The sequence below is a fragment of the Cuculus canorus genome, chromosome 1, assembly GCF_017976375.1.
Source record: "Cuculus canorus isolate bCucCan1 chromosome 1, bCucCan1.pri, whole genome shotgun sequence".
In the NCBI taxonomy this organism is placed as follows: Eukaryota; Metazoa; Chordata; class Aves; order Cuculiformes; family Cuculidae; genus Cuculus; species Cuculus canorus.
Window position 1 is genome coordinate 70,757,853 of NC_071401.1, and position 19,511 is coordinate 70,777,363.

The 19,511-nt window shown below is 42.1% G+C and overlaps 1 protein-coding gene across 1 annotated transcript; it reads left to right on the plus strand.

Moving 5' to 3' along the window:
• The first annotated feature begins 848 nt into the window (after positions 1-848).
• RP2 (RP2 activator of ARL3 GTPase) lies at positions 849-19,303 on the plus strand. The gene is made up of 5 exons (XM_054056039.1): positions 849-1,025; positions 9,747-10,412; positions 11,989-12,103; positions 13,274-13,359; positions 16,704-19,303. Exons 1-5 carry the CDS (start codon positions 903-905, stop codon positions 16,785-16,787), a joined length of 1,074 nt encoding a protein of 357 aa, XP_053912014.1. The 5' UTR covers positions 849-902; the 3' UTR covers positions 16,788-19,303.
• Positions 19,304-19,511: the final 208 nt, after the last annotated feature.

Genomic DNA, 19,511 nt, shown 5'->3' on the forward strand with positions numbered 1-19,511 from the left:
CAAGTGACAGGGGACAGGACAAGGGGGAATGGCCTCAAGCTGCACCAGGGGAGGTTCAGACTGGATACCAGGAAGAAATTTTTCACAGAAAGGGTCATCGGGCACTGGCAGAGGCTGCCCAGGGAGGTGGTCAAGTCACCATCCCTGGAGGTATTTAAAAGACAGGTAGACGAGGTGCTCAGGGACATGGTTTAGTGGTTGATAGGAATGGTTGGACTTGAGGATCCAAGAGGTCTTTTCCAACCTGGTGATTCTGTGATTCTATCGCTTATTACTTGGAGGAAGAGACCAACACCCGCCTGGCTACAGTCTCCTCAGCTAGTTGTAAAGAGCAATAAAGTCTCCCCTCAGCCTCCTTTTCTCAAGGCTAAACAACCCCAGTTCCCTCAGGCGCTCCTCATAACGCTTGTTCTCCAGCTCCTCCACCAGCATTGTTGCACTTCTTTGGAGACGCTCCAGCACCTCAATGTCCTTCTTGTAACCAGGAGCTTAAAACCGAATGCAGTATTCGACGTGCGACCTCACCAGCGCTGCCTACAAGAGAAAAGAGCCCCAAGGCTGCTGGTGGCACGTCCCCGCTCAGCCTCCCCTTCTCTGGGCCGAGCAGCCCCGCTCCCCTCAGCGCCCGCATCGCCCGGCCGAGAGGGGAGGGCCCGGAGCCGCGCCGAGGGAGGCTCGGGTCGGACACCGGGACAAGCTCCACCGGCAGCGCTCTCAGCGCCCGCACGGCTGCCCAGGGAGGCGTTTAGCGGGCGGGTGGAGGAGGGAGGCGGTTCAGCAGCCGCCGGGTTGGGTCCCGCCCCGCTCAGCGTCGCGGTCGCCCCGGGAGACGCGCGGAAGCCGGAAGCGGGCGGGGCGGTGGCGCGCGCGCTCCCGCGCTCCGGGCGGGCGGCGGCGGGGCCATGGGCTGCTTCTTCTCCCGCCGCGGGAAGGCGGCTCGGCAGCCGAGCGGGGACCGGCAGGGCGCGGCGGCTGGCGACGAGAAGGCGCCGCCGCCGCAGTACAGCTGGGACCAGCGAGCCAAGGTGCTGGGGAGGGACTGGGAGTCGGGGAGCTGGGGTGCTAGGAGCTGGGAGCTGGGGGGCTGGGAGCTGGGGGGCTGGGAGCTGGGGCTGGGAGCTGGAGCTGGGGCTGGGAGCCGGGGCTCGGGGTCTGGGCTGGCTTTGTCAGGCAGTGCCTCGCCCTGTCCTGCCGCCCGGGGCTGTGGCCGTGGCAGGGCTCCCTGCGCTCGCCACGGGACCGGCGGGAGGCGGCGGCAGGGACCGCGGCTGGTCTGCCCTCTCTCAGCCCTGTGCCTATCCCGCTCCTGGTTCCCTCCCCAGCACCACGTCTCCCTCTGCCAATTCCGGCACCGCGCCCCCCGACCCCGGTGCTGCTTCCCCGGCAACTCCAGTATCCCGTATGTGTCTTCCCCCACCCCCCCGGCCTCTTAACCCTGGTACCCCGTCTGTCGTCGCGTCCCCCTCCCCCGCCCCTTAACCCTGGTACACCATCTGCCTCCCCCCCACCCCTTAACCCGGTACTCCCTCTGCCCCTCCATCCCCCTTTAACCCCCTCCGCCACCCCCATTACGTTTGCCCTCTACCCCCCCCCCCCCGTCCCCCTTTAACCCCCTCTGTCCTGCCCACCCTTAATCCCCTTTGACCGCCGCCAGCCCGTTTGTCCTCTGCCGCCCCCCATCCTCCCTTAACCCCGGTACCGCTTCTGCCCCCCCCCCCCTTTAACTCCCCTGCCGCCCCGTTATTCCCGGTGCTGCTGTTCCAGCCCAGTCCGTGCCCTTAAGTGTGTTTTATTGGGAAAAAAAAAAAACAAAACACCAAACCCCACAACCCCAAAGCGTTCAGCCTGGGGAATTTTACCAGGCAGTTTCAAATGGTGCAACCAGGATCGCTCTGAATCCTATGGGTGCCACCTCCAGGGCGGTGGTGCCACGGCCTCAGTGGATGTCTGTCTGTCTGTCTGTCTGTGTGCATTCGGGGCTGCTGATGCGGCTGAGAGCCCTTTGGGTGGTACAGGAGTTGCCCGAAGCTGGGCAATCCCATGTGGTGGCAGCTGGTAGGGAGCTGATTGTGCCTGCCTGAGCTGAAGTCCCTGCACATGGTGTGTCAGTGAGGGCATAAAACTTGTCCGTTCTCCTGGCTGTCAGTCATATTTATTCTTCCTGCTTGGCTGTTTGGGTTGTTGGGATATTTTTTATTTAGAGTGGATGAGGGGTAATGGTTTTAAGCTGAAAGAATGGAGATTTAGATTAGATACCAGGAAGAAATTCTTTATTGTGGGGGTGGTGAGGCACTGGCACAGGTTGCCCAGAGAAGCTGTGGATGCTGCATTCTTGGAGATGTTCAAGTCCAGATTGGATGAGGCTTTGAGCGACCTGGAAGCTGTCGCTGCCCACGGCAGCGGGGTTGAACTGTGTGATCTTTAAGGTCCCTTCCAACCCAAACCATTCTATAATTTTTATTTTTTTTCAAAAAGTTGGAGGAACTAGACCTAGCCTATCAGTCCCTGAAGCGTCTGGTGAAGATAAATTCTTCCCAGTGCTGTTTCGTGACTTGTTGAAGGTAATAATGAAGTCTCCAGCAGGAAAGAAGTTAAGTACTGGATTAAATATATTTCTTCCCACCCTGGTTTCAAGTTTCACTTCCTAAATACACAATGACATCATATCCCTGCTGGGTCTCCCCTCCTCTTCAGCTGCTTTTGGGTGGGGGAAGGATAAAATGGAGCAGGCCATGAACTTAATTGATGTGGTTTTAACAAACGAAATCCCCAAACCTTTAGGCCATATTTTACGGGTACAGAAAGGAAAATGTGTGAACTTACTTGAATGCTTAGCTTGCTTGTGTTTTAAACTTGGCCAGGTGCTCTAGGGTGTCCCTTAAGTCTTTCAAGTAGATTAAGACAAGCTCAGATGGAAATGAGCTAGAGAGCATGCGTGTGGCCTGGGGGAATCAGTTCCTTGGGGATAAAGGCTGTTGATCAGAGTTGGGCTTGTTGCTTTGACTTGCTAGTGGGTATTTGCAGTGCAGCTGTTACAGAAAAAAGGCAGCCTGTTACTTGTATGGGGACTGTTTTTGCAGGGCTTTACCAAAAACGTTGTCTTAGCATGGCAGAACAAATCGTGGCTCTGTGCAAAAGTAGATTAAATGAGCATTTGAAATTTTATGAGTTAATATTGGAACAAATTTATCAGCTACAGGTCAACTTATATGAGGCTTTTTACTATATGTGCTACATGGTGCTAACTTCTAAAACTAACAGGAGGAAAGTCAGGACATATAAACTCTTGATTCAGAGAAGAGCCAACCTTGTTGCTAAGGAGATGATTGTTGTTAAAATACTGGAAGTAGGTTGGAGATAACAGATTAGACTATTACAGCGTCAACGGTCTGTCTCCGTGGAGGAAAAAAAAGTGTGTAACATATTGCATGTGCAACAACTTCCTCTTTTTCTGTAAAAGACCCTTAGAAACCAGAAGAATTGGTAAGTTTGGGCTGTGCTACTGAACTGTGGAAGCTGTCAAATTGGCTGCTTAATTTTGTACTGTATATGAACAGCTATTAATATTTAGAGTTTAAACCAATTTCTCTTGCCTTCTGCGGCCTTATCTTTCGTTGGGCTTTTGGGTGTACGCTTAATACGTTAAATCAGGAAATCAGTACTGAGGCACTTGGTCTTGCATGAAGGAATACTGAGCCCTAAAGTGTGGTAAACTTGTTGATCCCATCTTGCACTAAGTGATATCAGGTCAGCGTAGGTCTTGCTGCTCAGAGACTCCAGCTGTCTTTCTGTAAACTAATGCTGTGATGACATTCTTCCTGTAGGCAAAAAAAATGCAGGCACACTTATGTGCGTGCTTGTCTGGTTAGGGATGTGACAGAGCGACTGCTGGTTGACAGCTGTGCTGGAAGAAGCTCTGAACCTGAAGAGTTCTTCCAGCAAAACTATTTCTTCTGCTTCTAGAGAACAGCATTGTTAATGTAGACTATTTTAGTTGTGTTCTGGTGGCAAAAGATGATTAATACCGGTATTGTCTGCTAGTGTAGACCTAGTCAAAGAGCAATATGACAATATCCTAGTGACATGTAACTCGTGTGTGGTATTAATAGTGCAAAAAATGGACTGTTTGGTGGAAAACTCCAATCACAAAATACTTTAAGGTGCGGGTGGTTAAATTGAAATTACAGGAATTTGAGGGCCCTATTCAGATTTCTGTGATGTCATTTAAGTGAGAGCAGAAGTCTGTGTTTTAAGATATGCAAAAATTAATGAAATTTAGATTGTATCTTAAGTCGGCTCAGATCTCCGTGATGCTTGCTGACCCTTAGGTTCAGAGAACTATGTGAAGATTATGTATGGTGCAATCGAAGAATCAAAGGATCAACTCATTTTGAAAACAGAAGAGAGGAGGTTCAGTTTCTTGCTGCTTTGGGTTTCTTAATCCAGAAGAATAAATAGAGCACAGTTTATTACAGAGTCTGTTATTTCTACAGCACATCATGGGTGACTTATGTTGATGTCATCGGACTGTCATGAGAATCTCCTTCTGACCAGGTGCAGGAGAGGAGCTTGGTGGTCCGTAGCCCTCCTCTGCCACCTTCAGCTAACTTTCCACCTGCAATGTAAGATTGTATTTCTGTTCCTGGTCTCCCTTTTCTTTTCCTACCTTACTACCTCCTGTGTGGCTGACGTTCTTTACGTGTGTGACCAGAGTGATAATTAAAGCAGTAACTGAATATAGGGTATGTACAGAAAGGAACTGGGGTTTTGTGTCTTGTGGTGGCAGATACATCCACATGTGGTGACCTTCTCTGCAGAAGAAACACAAAAATCTGCATAGTCTTTTTTGCTGTTGTCTGATGTTCTCCTTCTGATAAGAAGGAGGAATAGATTAATTATAATTGCCATGGCATTTAGAACTAAGAGGGACTTTCCTTCACGGATAGTCTTTCCTTTTACAAGGAACAAGTAAGGTTTTGTTTTATGTTAGTTGACCTGCAACTTAACTGCTTTAGCTGGCATGAAACATGCAGCTATCATTGCTATATTGAGCTGTGATGGCTGCATTTCAACAGTTCAAAAAAAGAATACCAACCTTCAAAGTTGTAAATTTCTACATAAATCGTAGATAATCTTTTGTTAGTTTGAGGATTCTGCTAAAATGATCTGAGATGACATGGACATCTTGAACTATCATGATCTTGTTTAGTTAGCCACTCTGTACTTTGTTTTGGAATATAAATAAAATCACTTTCATCTTTTTTTTTTTTCCCCCCCCGAAGTAAACACTGAAGTATTTTGTCCTTAAATCCAGTGCATCTCCCGTATGCTTCCCAGTTCCACCAGAAGAACTACTGCTCTGTTTCTCAAAACGTGCCCTATCAACTGAGAAACAGTCAGCATGTTCATGTTAAACAGTATTTCCAGTTAAGTCAGTTATAGGTGTGTAGTAGCTTCCTTCTTCTTCTCTCCTATCTGCAGAAAGTGGCAGTGGTTTGCTCAGAAAACAGAGTATGACCGTTTTATGCAATTATGGGTGCTTTGGAAGAAAGGGAAGATTACAAAGAGTGGAATGAAATGTGTGTTGACTGTTGCATTGAGCCCGTTTGAAGTCAAGATGCACAGAGATCCTTCAAGAAGAAAAAATGTATGCTAGTGACTGGAACCTGTACATGTTGTGTCTCTTTACTCCTTTTCTTGTTGCCCAAGAACCTAGAAATCTGCCAGGAGTGAGTAACTTGAACAGCCTTTAGAGGATGTTGCAACTTAGTGCTTGAGGGCACCAATCCCATGCAAATGTGAATATGCAGAAGTGTCTAGGCCCGGGAATGCACTTTTTCTTGCTTATTTCCTTTCTCTTAATTCCCCTACTGATAAGAATAGCACCTAAAGCCTCTTAAGTTTGTGTGCTTACCCTGTAGCTGCAGCTTTTAAAGTCACTGGGTCAGCAGCCTACTCTTGTATGTCATGGTCTGTATGTAAGCCCATAGCTGAACAACTGTCTGTTGTGATTTAGAGAGATAGGGAGTGATTTTTTTAAGCATGATATTAAAAGATATGACCTTAGCGTAAGTTGTTTAGAAAGACTTTAGAAATTAATGTTTGATCAGCAGTCTAGACTCTGGTAACTAGGGGAGAACCATAATACATTAGCATGCCTTCTCATATTTGTGGTGGTATGTCATTGCTGACCAAAACTCTTCTGCTGATGGACTCGGTGAAAAAGTCTTGTTTCGACATGAAGTCATACCAGAAAGGGTTGAAAGAGCTTTTGGGATCCTCAGTGATTCTAGGTACAGTAACCACTAAAAGCTGTGAGGACCTAGTGCTTCTAAGTCTTCTTCTAATTGGGAGCTGCGTAGTCTTACTGCCAGTAAACTGGATAAAGGTGGCTGAAGAGATGTACGTCATCTGCAGCCTTCATGTCTTGCCTCTGACCTTCTTGCAAGACAAGTGGTTGCAGGAAGAAAAGCTGCTCAATACGCCTTGCACTTGTAGCAGATCTTCCTACAGTTCAAAGCAACCATGGCAAACTTTTGTTTGCCTTCACTTCTCTATTTTCTTTGTTCTTTAAAATCCCTGCTCTGTACAATTTGTCCTCTGGTCCTTTGTAACAGACTTATCACCAGTGTCGTTGCTGATAACCACAGATGAGACATCAGCACCTCTGTTGAGAAGGAAGAGTATTGTGTAAGCAGGGACTACTTTTTCATCATCTTATCTGATTATTTAAGGTCACTCCGTGGAGTAATTCCTGAACCTGTGCATAGCACTTCTGTTAGATTTCAACTCTTCAGTTGTGCCTATGCCTATGAATGCACAACTCTTCCTGTACTTTAAAACCTCTTTAAATTCAGCTGAAAACATTACCTCTATAAATACTGTCATAATTTTGATTTATACCAGCTTAGGAGAAAAAGACATTTAGAATTAAGTAAGAGTCAAGCATCTGTCTGAGCGAGCTGGGTGGATGTGGACAAAATTGTTCAAAGCTTTATTCAAGTGCAAAGGATAAATGGATGAGTTATCAAGCAGCTGATTTTTTGCTGACCTGCCACATGCTTAAGATTTTACAGCAGAAGTTGCAACAGACGAATGGGCAGAGGAGTCTGTGTAGCCCTGGTTATGGTTGTTGTATGAGGCTATAGATGTTACCTTCTTCTGTTGCTTTTGGTTTTCCTAGCCTGCTTTTTTGCGGTGTTGCCAAGGCAGACAATAAGAAGCAGTTAGTGCTGTCTGTCAGGGGCAGAAAGGTGGATGCAGTGATTTAATATTAGCCTATTGATGATAGCTATAGACTTTCGGTGATGGTGAGCATGAAACTCCACGATAAGCATGTCAACAGCTGTTGGATGCATCCTCAAAATCACAGTTCTGCCTTCACGCTCCTTTCACTGGTGTGTTTCTTTTATCCAGGAGAAGTGAAACATTTGGATCTGCTGCAGTCTCTTAGGTTACCCTCTCCTCCCAGACGCAGTAACCCAGTGGAGTTAAATATATTTCATTCTGGTCCTTCAGTCTATACAGCAGTGTTAGACGATAAATACCCTTGGTCCTTAAAAGGAAAGGAAAACTGCGGGGCAAAATTAAAGGAAATTGGCAAACTCCCTGGTATGGTGAACAAACTGAGAAGTAAGAGTTGTGCCAGGGCGGAACTCTTAGTTCATACCGGAAATAAAACTGAGCTCCTGAAACTGGTAATAAGCGTACATTTTTATCAGTAAACTGCAACTTACTAACTCATGTTTTTCACCTAGGCCTAAATAAAATTGTAAGGTGAAGCTTAAGTTTCACATGTCTCTGTAAAGGTCACTGTACAGGATGAGCTAGCACTACTTCAGAGGCTTTTTAGAGAAGAGCAATTTAGAAGGACACGCTTAGGTGCTAACTTTCAAAATAAAAAAAAAAAAGGTGTAAGTTCTGGAAACTCTGAACTTCTCTTTCCCAAGAGAAGTAACTGTTCCTCTGTACTCTGTTTTGAAGACAGTAAGCCAGCCTCACAAGGTTATTAAAAAAACCACTCCACAACACATTTTTATATATATATATAAATGTTATATATATATGTTTATATATATATAAAAATATTATAGGAGGTGCTTGGGAGGAACATACCCCAAAGCAGTTTTGTTACTTACGTTTTCAAGTATGACAGAATATGCGTATAAATACCTTGTATATGGATCAAATATGTGACATTACATGAGACTTTAGTCCTTAGAAGGCTTGAATACTAATCCTATTCTCTGGCTGAGTCTCCATGCTGTGTCCCTTATGATTTAAGCCTCCCAATTTCACTTGTAACTTGTCCAACTAACTTTCCTGGATGTGTACTAGTGGTATTGAATATGATAGAAGGGAGTTTTCTAGGCAGTCATCTTCATTGTCTCAACTTGCATTTTATTTGGAAGATTCTTCAGCTGCAAACCCCCTTTCCTCAGATATGTTGTCTATAAAGGAGTACATTTTATCAGTTGATAGAGACTTTAAGCTTCCGTTGGCTGTTCTAGGCGAAAACTACCTAGGCTGAGCTGCCTTAGTGAGTGTCTGGCACTAGCCCATCCTGGTTTATGCCTTTTTCTGGTGTCTAAGTCTCATGCAAATGAAATGCTGGGGAGGAGAAGAAGTTTCTTGCAAACTGGGCTGTACAGAAACTGTAATACGTTAACACGGATTACGGCACAGTGAACTTCATAGCCCTCAGGCTGATAATAAGGTAGCAGGTTTGTGAAGCGGGCTTGTGTTAGACTAGTTTGGGTACTTGTATGCTTCTAAGTGCTATTTTAATAAGTTTTCACAAGAGGGCAGAGTAGAATTTGGTCCAGGAATTGTACTTGTCTTGAGACTTACATATATCTAGAAATGACCCAGCTCAGATTCCTTTGGTGTTACAACAGCACTGGCTGTGTTATTCATGCCATCCACCTGTATTGCATACTGTCCATCTTGAGCAATGTGGGGTTTTTTGGTTGCTGCTCTGAAGCGGATAGTCCCGGGGAAAGCCACAGCCTCTCCCAGCTGTTCCTCCCTGGTGGGGGAGTGCTGGAACGTGGAGGAGGAGCGGTCTGTAAATCTCCCCCTGGCATCAGCACTGCCGATTTTAGCTTGTTGGTTATAGCTAAAACAATTGCATAGCTGATAGCACAAAAATCTTGCCGTTGTTAGTACAAGATAATGCTGTGGCAGGGATAAGCAAGCTCTTGTTTGCAAACATAATAAAGGAGATACTGCTTGAAAGCAGCAAGGTTTCCTTGCAATGTATTGGGGTGTGGTAAAACATGACCAGAAAAGCTGCTTGAAAAGGAAATGCTGTGTGTCTCTAGCTCTATGAATCTAAGTATGTTGGCCAATTCTGTTATTGTAGTTGTTACTATAATACCCGGAACCATCATCCTAGCCGAAACAGTTTAGACTCCAAAGAGAAAACTTTCTCTCCCTGCCTCCTTTCTTTATTAGAGGACAAACTGAGTTAGTGGTTTGGGTTTGGGTTTGTTTTTTTTTTTTTTTTTTTTTTCCTGGAGCATCTCAAAAGTGTAGTTTCAATTATTTGTTGTACCTCAATAATGTGCATTCCTAGAGTTTAGCTAAAAGACCTTCTGCTGATCTTTCATCGTACTTTGAAGAGCTTTGACAGGTTATCCTGTACAATTCAGTACTACCTCAATTGACGTAAGCCAATTAACATTGACCGTTACAATATTCTCTGCATGTGAAGACTTTCATGTTCTTTTTTCTTCTTCCTTCAGATTGACCCTAAAGATTATACTTTTTCCGGACTTAAAGATGAAACTGTGGGTCGACTGCCTGGAAAAGTAGCAGGGCAACAATTTGTCATTCAGGACTGTGAGAACTGTAATATCTACATATTTGATCATTCTGCTACAATCACTATTGATGACTGTGTAAACTGCAGAATCTTTTTAGGACCAATAAAAGGCAGCGTGTTTTTCCGTGACTGTAAAGATTGTAAATGCATAGTGGCCTGCCAACAGTTTCGCACTCGGGACTGCAGAAAGTTGGAGGTATTTTTGTGCTGTGCCACCCAACCCATTATAGAGTCCTCCACAGGTATGAAATTTGGATGTTTCCAGTACTATTACCCTGAGCTTGCTTTACAATTTAAAGATGCTGGACTGAGTATCTTCAATAACACATGGAGCAATATCCATGACTTTACGCCTGTGTCAGGAGAAAATAACTGGGGCCTTTTGCCTGAGAATGCTGTAGTACAAGATTATGTTCCTCTGCCTAGCTCTGAGGAGCTGAAAGCTGTCAGAATTTCTACTGAAGCTACAAGGAGCATAATACCAATAACCCAAGGGCGGAGACAGAAATGCAGTGATGAATCGTGTTTGGCTGTGTTTTTTGCTGGTGACTACTCAACTGCAAATGCCAGGAAATTAATTGATGAGGTAAGTGACCTTTGTCTGTGTTCAGCTTTTTGTATTTCTAATTGAACTTTACTCTGGACAGTGCTCCCTGCAGGGAGAAGGCAGAGACCCTGCGTGTTTGCGAACCATACTGATCAACCACACAGTTTAAAACCTTTAAAGCAAGGTAGAAGACTGGATCTTGTCTGATCAGACAGTTGTTTTACAGCTGATGTCCTGTGACTGGCACACCTATTCTCTAATAGTTTCAGTGCACTTTTTCATCACGACACACTAAAGCTACGTTCTGAAGAAAATGCGTAGCTGATTTGATGAACTTGGCCAAGTGTAGAGTGAGTGATGGGCAACGCTTGTGAAAGGGGTAGAGCAAGTTAACTTGTTAGCTTATTGCCCCAAATGTCACCGCTAACAAAAGTCTGTCCTGAAAGTTTTTCCAGTACTAACACGGACTTTAGGGGATAAGAACACCCCCCCTCAAAAAAAACATGTTAAATTGTATCCCCTCCTGCCATCCAATACTGGAAATTTTTTCTGGAAGAGGCAGTGAGTGTCACAGTCAGGGCTGGTCAGCTGTCTTCCATTACTTAAATAGCTGATGTGCCCAAGCTTGGCTGAGTTTGGGCTTTCCTGGGGCTAAAATCTGGGAGTGGCTGGCTGCTTTTAGCACCCTGGAGTGCCAGGGATGACAGAGCAGAGCCAGGCACCATGAGCTACAGCTTCTGAGAGAGAGATCTGCAAAAGATGCCAATCCCAGTGCTGTATGATCAGTAAAACAACCAATGGAGCTCTTTCCCTTGTTTTTTTAAACTGCAAGGAAAGCTGTAGGGTATTTCCATGCCCTGCCATTGCCCAGTTGGAATTTTATGGAAATGATTTACTAACAGCTACTTCAGTAAAGGGAGATAATGATACTTATGGGCTATTTTTTTTTTTCTGAAGGAGTTGCTATGGTAAAGAAGATAATAGATGGGTTCTCCTGTGCTAGTAGTTCTTTCAGAAATTAGAGTTAAAATGTGCTGAAAGTTTAGTCAGGGAAAATTTTAGCGCTGTGTAGATTAATGGACGCTTTGGAAGTAAAAATGCAGTTGTTCCTTCTCCATATACATTTAGTTTTGTAGTAGATTTGAAGTAAAAAGCTGTGTGTGTTTGAAAGTTTGTAACTTTTTTTTTTTTTTTCCAAAATGGAAAACTTCAGCAGTGGATGGATGAGAGTTTGAGCTAATGCTTGACTGGACTATTGCAGCCTAATCAGAACTTGCTTGACTCCAGATACTGAATGCCTTTAACTCCCATTAATTTCAGCTTGTGAGAGATTGTGCGGGGAAAAAAACACAACCCTGGGCAATAATATAAAACAAAAAACATTCACACATACTCCTTTACGTGCACTGGGGCAGAGGAGAAAATCTGAATGAACGGAATGAAAATAAACGGAAATACAGAAAAAGCAAACAGTCTTTGAAAAGAGAAAAAGGATCCTTTTGCTCTGTAGCTTAATGTGTGTGGGGAAAATGGGTCTATTCCCATGTAATATGGATACTTGAGCTGAACTCTGCCTTGGAAGCATTTTTAACATGAATTCTTTCCCTGCTCACAGATGAGTGGTAAAGGCTTTCAGCTGGTACAGACTAAAGAAATCTCAATGAAGGCAGAGGATGCTCACAGAGTTTTCAAGCAGTGTGCATCAGAATTCATCCCACTGCTTGACAAAGGTAAGTTTGTCTTGGTTTCTTTGTCTTCCTGATAAAGAAATCGAGCTCTTGCTAGAGTTCTGGGGAAGAAAGAAGAGTGAAGGACACGTTGTGTTTCAAGGATGTAAAGCCAGTTGAGATGAGTTTTGGAAGCCTTGGTCAGGCCCTAAACCAGCCAAAACTCCTGAAGACACTGGAAATGAGCGATTTTGCATGTGTTTTGTGGCTCTGCCCCTGCCTCCACTGATGGTCCAACCGCGTAGCTCAGGAGTGGTGGCACGTACAGATCTGTCTGGAGCAGTCAAAAGCAGCTCGTGTTTTTAAGTCTGTTTCTGACTTATCACTATTGCTGCTAAACCACCTAGACGTTCAGTGTTTCTGTATACATATTGAAACAAATAAGTATAGCTCACTATAAAGCAGGCAAGTGTTAAATTACTGTTTATAACTGATGTACTGTCAGAGTATTTCAAAAGCTTTTTTATTGGTCCGACTGTAATTGGTTTTTTGTCTCTTCCTGCAGAAGAACTGACATCTTGCCATCTGTTATATGCTAAAGCTCAATACGTGTTCCCAAACTTAGTAGCAACGTAGTTTTTTTCATAGTAACATAAGAAGTCTGTGATGTTCACTGCAAGAATAGGACAAAAGTTATTGTACTTATCAGATGACAGTCTAGTTTAAGGGCTATTTTGCAGCCATGTGGGAAGAAATAAAGTGTTCAGAATGAAACTGGAGAAAGGGGATCTGCAAATAGTGGGTGAGAACAAGTCTAAAAATCAGGCAGTTTGCTATCTTAGGACTGAGGCAAGAATGCCTGAATGACTCAGTCATACTCCAGATGTCTGTGAAATGGCTCAATATTTGAGCGGTATAGTCTGACTCACTTCCGTGATGCCCTGTGCTCCATAGTGTTTTTGTGCCATTGCTGCCTTTCAAGAAGTAAAAATGGATTCCTGCCAGAGTCCCTGCAAAAATAAGCATGAAATTGCAGATATTTTCTTCTTAGATAACACTGTACTTTGAAGCTATGGTTAAATGTTTTTAATTCTTTATCTTGCATTATGGCTGCTCAAGCAAAAACCATAAAATGCTTCTTGCAAGCTTCACAGTTCCCTGTGGGTTGAGAAACCTACTGTTTCAATGCCGAGCTTAAAAGCACTATTGATTCTGGATAAAACTATCTTCTAGGTCCAGTGGTTGCTTTGGAGTTCAGTGGGGATGGTGCTGTGGAAGCATGTCAAAGTACTATAAATGATGTTTTCAGTGGGACCAAGGTAAGCTGATGTATTGCTTTATTGGCAGAAAATGTTACAGAACGTCTAGGGTGCTTCATAGTCCACCCACAGCATTGATGTACTGCATGATCATTTTAGGTTTCTGACTGCTAATGTCAGAATATCATACTTTTTGTTGTTGGTTTGTACTTAAAACTCACCTTGCTTTTTGGAGACAAGGAGAATTGCCCTAGGAAAGAGAGTACTAAATCCCCATGTCCACTGAAGAATAGAGGATTTCCACTTAAAACTGTCATTTCACATAATAGTCTAAGTTCTATAAATAAGGTAGGGAAAAACTCTGCTCCAAGTCTTATACTGAAGTCTGCTTTGTGATGTCCTAGCATATTAAACACAGACAGTGATAATGTGATGGGATTCCAAGTTTTTTCAGGGTTTCCTTTTGCTGCATACAATACTGCAGAATGCCTTCCTTCGAAAGCTTTTTCCTTTTTTCTTCTGTCAGCTTATTTTGCTGTAGCATCTTTACACCACATCTCCTCTTTCCTTGCCGTCCCCATTTCTTAAAATGACAATGGGTTTGAGAAAGTTTCTGGAAACAATTAGAGCACTCCTGATAATGAAAGTGACAAGCCCTTTGCTCCCAAGCAGCTGCTCAAAGATGATTAGAATGTCTTTGAGACATAGCATCCAAACGGCTCTTTGCTGTCTTTCAGTTCCTTTCAAGAGAGTTACTCAGAACAAGACTGCCCACTTTCTGGAAAACAGTCATCTTGTAATAAGTCATCTCAAATGCAGCTAATATTTGGTTTTTTTCCTGTTAGCTGTTGTGCCAGCAAAACCATGATATTTAGTGGACCTTAATTTGTCTCTACGAATCTGGAAAATATTAGAACTACAGTCTGGGTAGTATTGCAGTATTGCTTATTCTTTCTTGTGACCCAAAAGTCATCACTACAAATTTTACCCTAAAAGTGGCTTCTTTAAGCAGGAGCTTACCATGGCTTTTTTTCATACAGAACCAAGCTGATACTGGGTAGGTAATTCACTGGTTCTTCTAGGTATTTTTCTTTATTAAATAAAGACTCAAGTGATATTAATTATTGGAATGAATAAAATATTGTCCTCACTAAAATTACTGGTGTCTGTTCTTATAACACTGTGACTCCTCTGATCTGAGATGCATCCAGAGACCTCAGATTGTGCACTTCATGCTGTAAAATAAGCGTTGTTCTTGAAAATGATCTGCAGTGATTGGGTTCAGTTCCAAATGTGAATTTACTTACTGCATCTGGATTTAAAACTTCAGTTTACAGCCTGGTTCCACAGTAAAATCAACATCACTTAGGAAATAACTTGCTGCACTGAATTAAGAAGCAGAGCTTTTGGGCTTCCAGAGAACTGTGCATATTTAGATTAAAATGTAACTCAAAAAATTCTGATAAACACAAGAGTTTGTACATGGATCCCTAGATGATTGAACCATCACGCTGGTCTAGTGGAAGGTATTCTTGCTGATGGCAGGGAGATTGCAACTAGTAGATCTTTAAGGTCCATTCCGATCCAAACCATTCTATATTTTTTAGAAAATTCTTTTTTTCTTGGAGTTTAGTTTAGAGAGTAACAAACCTCAGACTTATTACTACCAGAAGGTTCAGGAATGCTCTAGCAAATTATTTCACCCCATTGTTGGCTGTCCTTATCATGTTTGAGAGTTGTTATAATGCTCAGAAAGAATTCTAGGTATCCTTCAACAAGAAACAACGACAAAAGCTCTTAGGAAGACATGTAGCCTGCAAGACTTTGCAGGAGATTAATCTGCTTTTAAGCAGGTAGGTACCCTTACATTTGAAAACCACAGTTAAAAATGTGGTTTTCATCCATTGGTAATCTTAATTTAACCAGATTTTTGTTTCTGAAATAAAACTGGTAAACAACTCCAGATACTGTAGTAAGGGTAGACAAGTACTTCAGCAGCAGAAGCACCACCAGAGTTGTTTTAAACTCCTTGGTAGAAACAATGTATTACAAGGAGAGCTTTATGCTGCCACTTAAGCAGACTTTCTATTTGAGTGCACTTGGACTCGTAGGTCTACACTGTTTACCACTGACATTCTTTCTGGTGTCACGTTTTGTGCTTTTTTGGTGTGCTGTTCAGTATTGTTCCTCTGTCTTGTCACTTACTCATAAAATACTCTACAAAATGTAAATTCCTGATAGGGGAGGATGGTGAAAGAAGGTGTTCGGCTGTTGTGAGTGTGGTACCAATTTCTGTTGCACCAAACTACTGACAAATAGTAGATGTTTTTAAGTTCCTTTAAACAGAAATCTACCATGTATCCAAGCAGCAGTCTGGGAAACTACTTGCTTTGTGATGCTACAATTCATTTTTAATTGAAAAATCAGGAGTTTACTGGACAACAGGGTATTAATCTTAAAGTATAGTTTAAATAAAGCAATGCAAGGAGCTCTCATAGTTTATATTCACATGGTATTCTGAGCTGAAGCAGAGCACTGGCAACTGTAGAAGCATAGTCATGTGGAATAACCCATTCGTGCAGTCCCCATGCACTCAGTTGGCTGTGCCAGCACTGATGTGGTGAGACAGTGATGATTTCCTCTTGAGGTATAGAAAATAAAAGATAGTAAGAACTCAATTTAAGTTTTTGATTGAGACTGTCACTTGCATGTTGAGATTGATGAACAGCCATAACGTTTTGTCTGTTACACTATTTGGGTATTGCCTAAGGCGTTGGTAGTTGATTTGCTGAAAGTTTTTTAAGCTGACTGTCCCAGAGCTTGAACTCTCATGTATATTGATGAATTTTGCAAAATACAAATGTAATTCAAGTTATTTAAAGAAATATCGAAATCATCCGATGAAGAGGAAGAAATTAAATGTTTTGAGGGGAACACAGCGCAGGGGAGTCTTGCGAAATCTGCTTTCTGTTAAAGGAAAGCTTAATGGTAGTCTAAGGGTTTTGTATGTTTGTTTCCCCTCCGCCCCAACCTCTCTCCCCTCCCCGCTCCCCCCCCCGCACTCTCCTGGACAGAGTTTGACTTTACCAAGCAAAATACATCTAAATGGGCAGCAGCTGAACCTGCGTCCCCTCAATAATCAAGCTCAAAAGTTTTAATTCCTATCAGTGGAAAGCTAGGGTTACTGCAGTGAGCATGTCTGCTAGGAACAGGTGTTACTTACAAAGGGTGCATCAGGGCTGAGAGAATTCCAAGACTACTCTATTGCGCAAGGGAAAACCAACGGAGTTGTGCCTCTTATAAAATGCAAAAATAAAAATAACCAGCATTGGTGCCGAATGAGCAAAACCTACATTAACTTCTTTATTAGTGATGGATAATTGTTTCCTTGTTTAATAAAACAGGTTTTTGTATCGGAGAGCAAGGCATCAGCGTCTCAAGATGTAGACAATTTCTTCAACTTTGCTGACATGCAGATGGGAATGTGAAGTTTAACTTGAAGGTGTTCACGTACAGTTTGTCTCAGCATGTGGATGTCACTTGGCTTGACTATTGCTGTAGTATCTGAGAAGTTTTGTTACTTGGTTTTGTATTTCTTATATATCCCTTTTATAAAGCTGTTGGTGGTTTTAACACCATATTACCTGAACTGGAGTGAATGGCACAGCTCCCTACATGTGTTGTGTTTGAAGTTTGTATTTCGACTCCGGAAACAATGGAGATTTTCTACTAACTTTTTACAGTGATTTCTAAAGTCTACTGACGCTTGAATATTTCTTGTCGACATGTAATGGTAATACATATTTGAAAAGTGCAATTCTGATCCAAATTTGCACTAGTTATTGTTATCTTTAATTCAGACACACAGTTTAGAAAGCACATTTACGTGAAATTTGCTGTTCAAAATTTTCCCACGTGCAAATATGTCTTTACTGGCTGGGGGCCAGGGAGGAAGCTGGTCATTGACTTTTTCTGAAAGCCTAGGCTAACATGCTTTCAGAAGCAGAGTAATTTTATAAAATGTGCATCTGTCTTATTTTGCTTCAGCAGCTCTTTTGAATAAAGCTGTTCACAGCAGCATTTATGCTGAGAGGTGTCATAACAGCATTCTGGTAAGTGAGTACTCACAAGGCTCTGCTTTGAGGTGAATTCTGAGCATGAGGGCTCTTCTGAAGATCCTTCAAGGTCCACTCGGGGTCTTTGGGGATACAGCTTCATCTGATATTCACAATTCATGTATGGGATATACTTAAGGTTCCCTTGGACTCAGAGCAGCAAGTCTCTGGCACTGTTGTTGCTTGCTAGAAGGAACATAAAGCAACCAGAAGTTGGAGAAGGGCTCTGATGGCATTAAAAAAGCTTTTGCTCACTAGACAGCAGGAGAAGGGTTTTACACTCAGTGGTATTAATAAAAATTTTGCCATAAAGTTCTACTCACACCTATATGGTTTATTTTGGATTAATTCTAAAAACAAACCCAAGAAGCACTGCTAGTAGTTTGGGACGTGCACTTCATCAGTGAGGATGCTTATTGCCTAGTGTGTATATTAGAATGCAAATCTATTTAGATATTAAATACATAATTGATTTTTATTTGGTGTTACTTCCTTACTGATTTTTCTGCATGAACTTCAAGTTTATGTCCAGGTTTACAAGCCCTGTGTAATACTTAAACAGATTGTGCATGCAGTCACACAAACCTAAAATTCTTGATTAAAGTTGTGGATGGCCAATTTATGTAGCCTTTGCAATCCATTGAATGCCCTGGGGTTGTGTTGAGGTGCTAAAGTAATAATTTCCTCATTATGGTCATCTGTCAAAAGGGAAGATCTCATGCATCTTAACTGAAAATGTGTCTCAATTCATCAGATTCACAGCTTTGAATCTCCAAGAGTGGGTGGCTAAAACACATCTCTTACTAATTTTTTAGAATTAGCAAATGGAAGAAACTGTTCTCCTGAAATTCATATTGCTGTCATGCCTGAGAGATGTTCTGAGCAGTCACTTCGTTGCTAAAAGATAAATGCTTACCCTTAGTTTAAATTATATATAAAGAGTATGTCTTTAGGACCTCTTATTAATGTTATGTATAGGTTAAATAAGGAAGAATATTACCTTAAGTCACTAAACTATTGATGTACTGAGGGTAAGAAAAAATTCACTTCTGTGAAATGCTTTATTTTTTTTTTTTTTTTTTTTTTTTTTAATTTGACAAAGTGAAATAGAATCAAAATGCCTCGGAATCTGACTGGTAGTGGAAATTGTCACTTATTTGCACTTAGCAAGCCAGGATATTTTTTATATAATGTGTGAGGAGAGGCTGTAAGAACAGCTAAAAATCTTAGATGGGTCCCTGAAGCACTAGCACAAATTGTCAGTGAACGTTTGCAGGACTTATTCTAGACACATAAAGTAAATGTATTTTTCTGGTATGGACAGTACATGAAAACTTTGTAATATACTTCAGAACTATAATTGTGTAATTTATCTAAGCAGTGCGTATATTGGACCATCTTGGTCTCTAAATTTTTACATATAGTATTTCCAAACTTATGCGCTGATATGTGATTCTGTTTATGTTTATAGTTTATTTTTTGCATCATCAACCTGTTCTGGAAACAAAGTGCTAAATTGATTTCTGTGACTAATTTTGCTGGAGGACAGGATGATTTGTTGAAAATTAATCTAGGCTTGAAACAGTGAAAAAGCTTTTCTATGTGGAAAGAGCAGTGTGGGGTTTTTACATTGATAGCCTGCTTACCAACATAAAGGGTTTTTAATTAAAAAAAGCCTAAATCATGAAGGAGTTTCTTAATCCATTTATTTATCTTTTGACTTCAATCTCTTGCTAGCAGATGTTAAGAACGCTTCTATCCTAAGCGTCAGGTACTGTATGGTATGTGCTTCATGTAGTCTTTGTACTTTGTTGTATAGCTTTTTATGTAATTTGTATTGCACTGTGAATGTGATTGATAATAAACGTTGAAAATGTAAACTGGGGGTTCTGGAAGACTTTTTGAAATTACAGAATATTGCAAAACATAATTAAGTTAAGTAGAAAAACTTAATCCTCAAAAAAGGTTTATTTTTGATAGCAGAGATTTTTTTTCCTGGAGTCACTGAAGATATAATTAACTTTACACTGCAGTTTTCCTAGTAAGATATGGAAGAAGGTATTCCTGTGTCAAGCTGTGAGGATACAAGGACAGAGA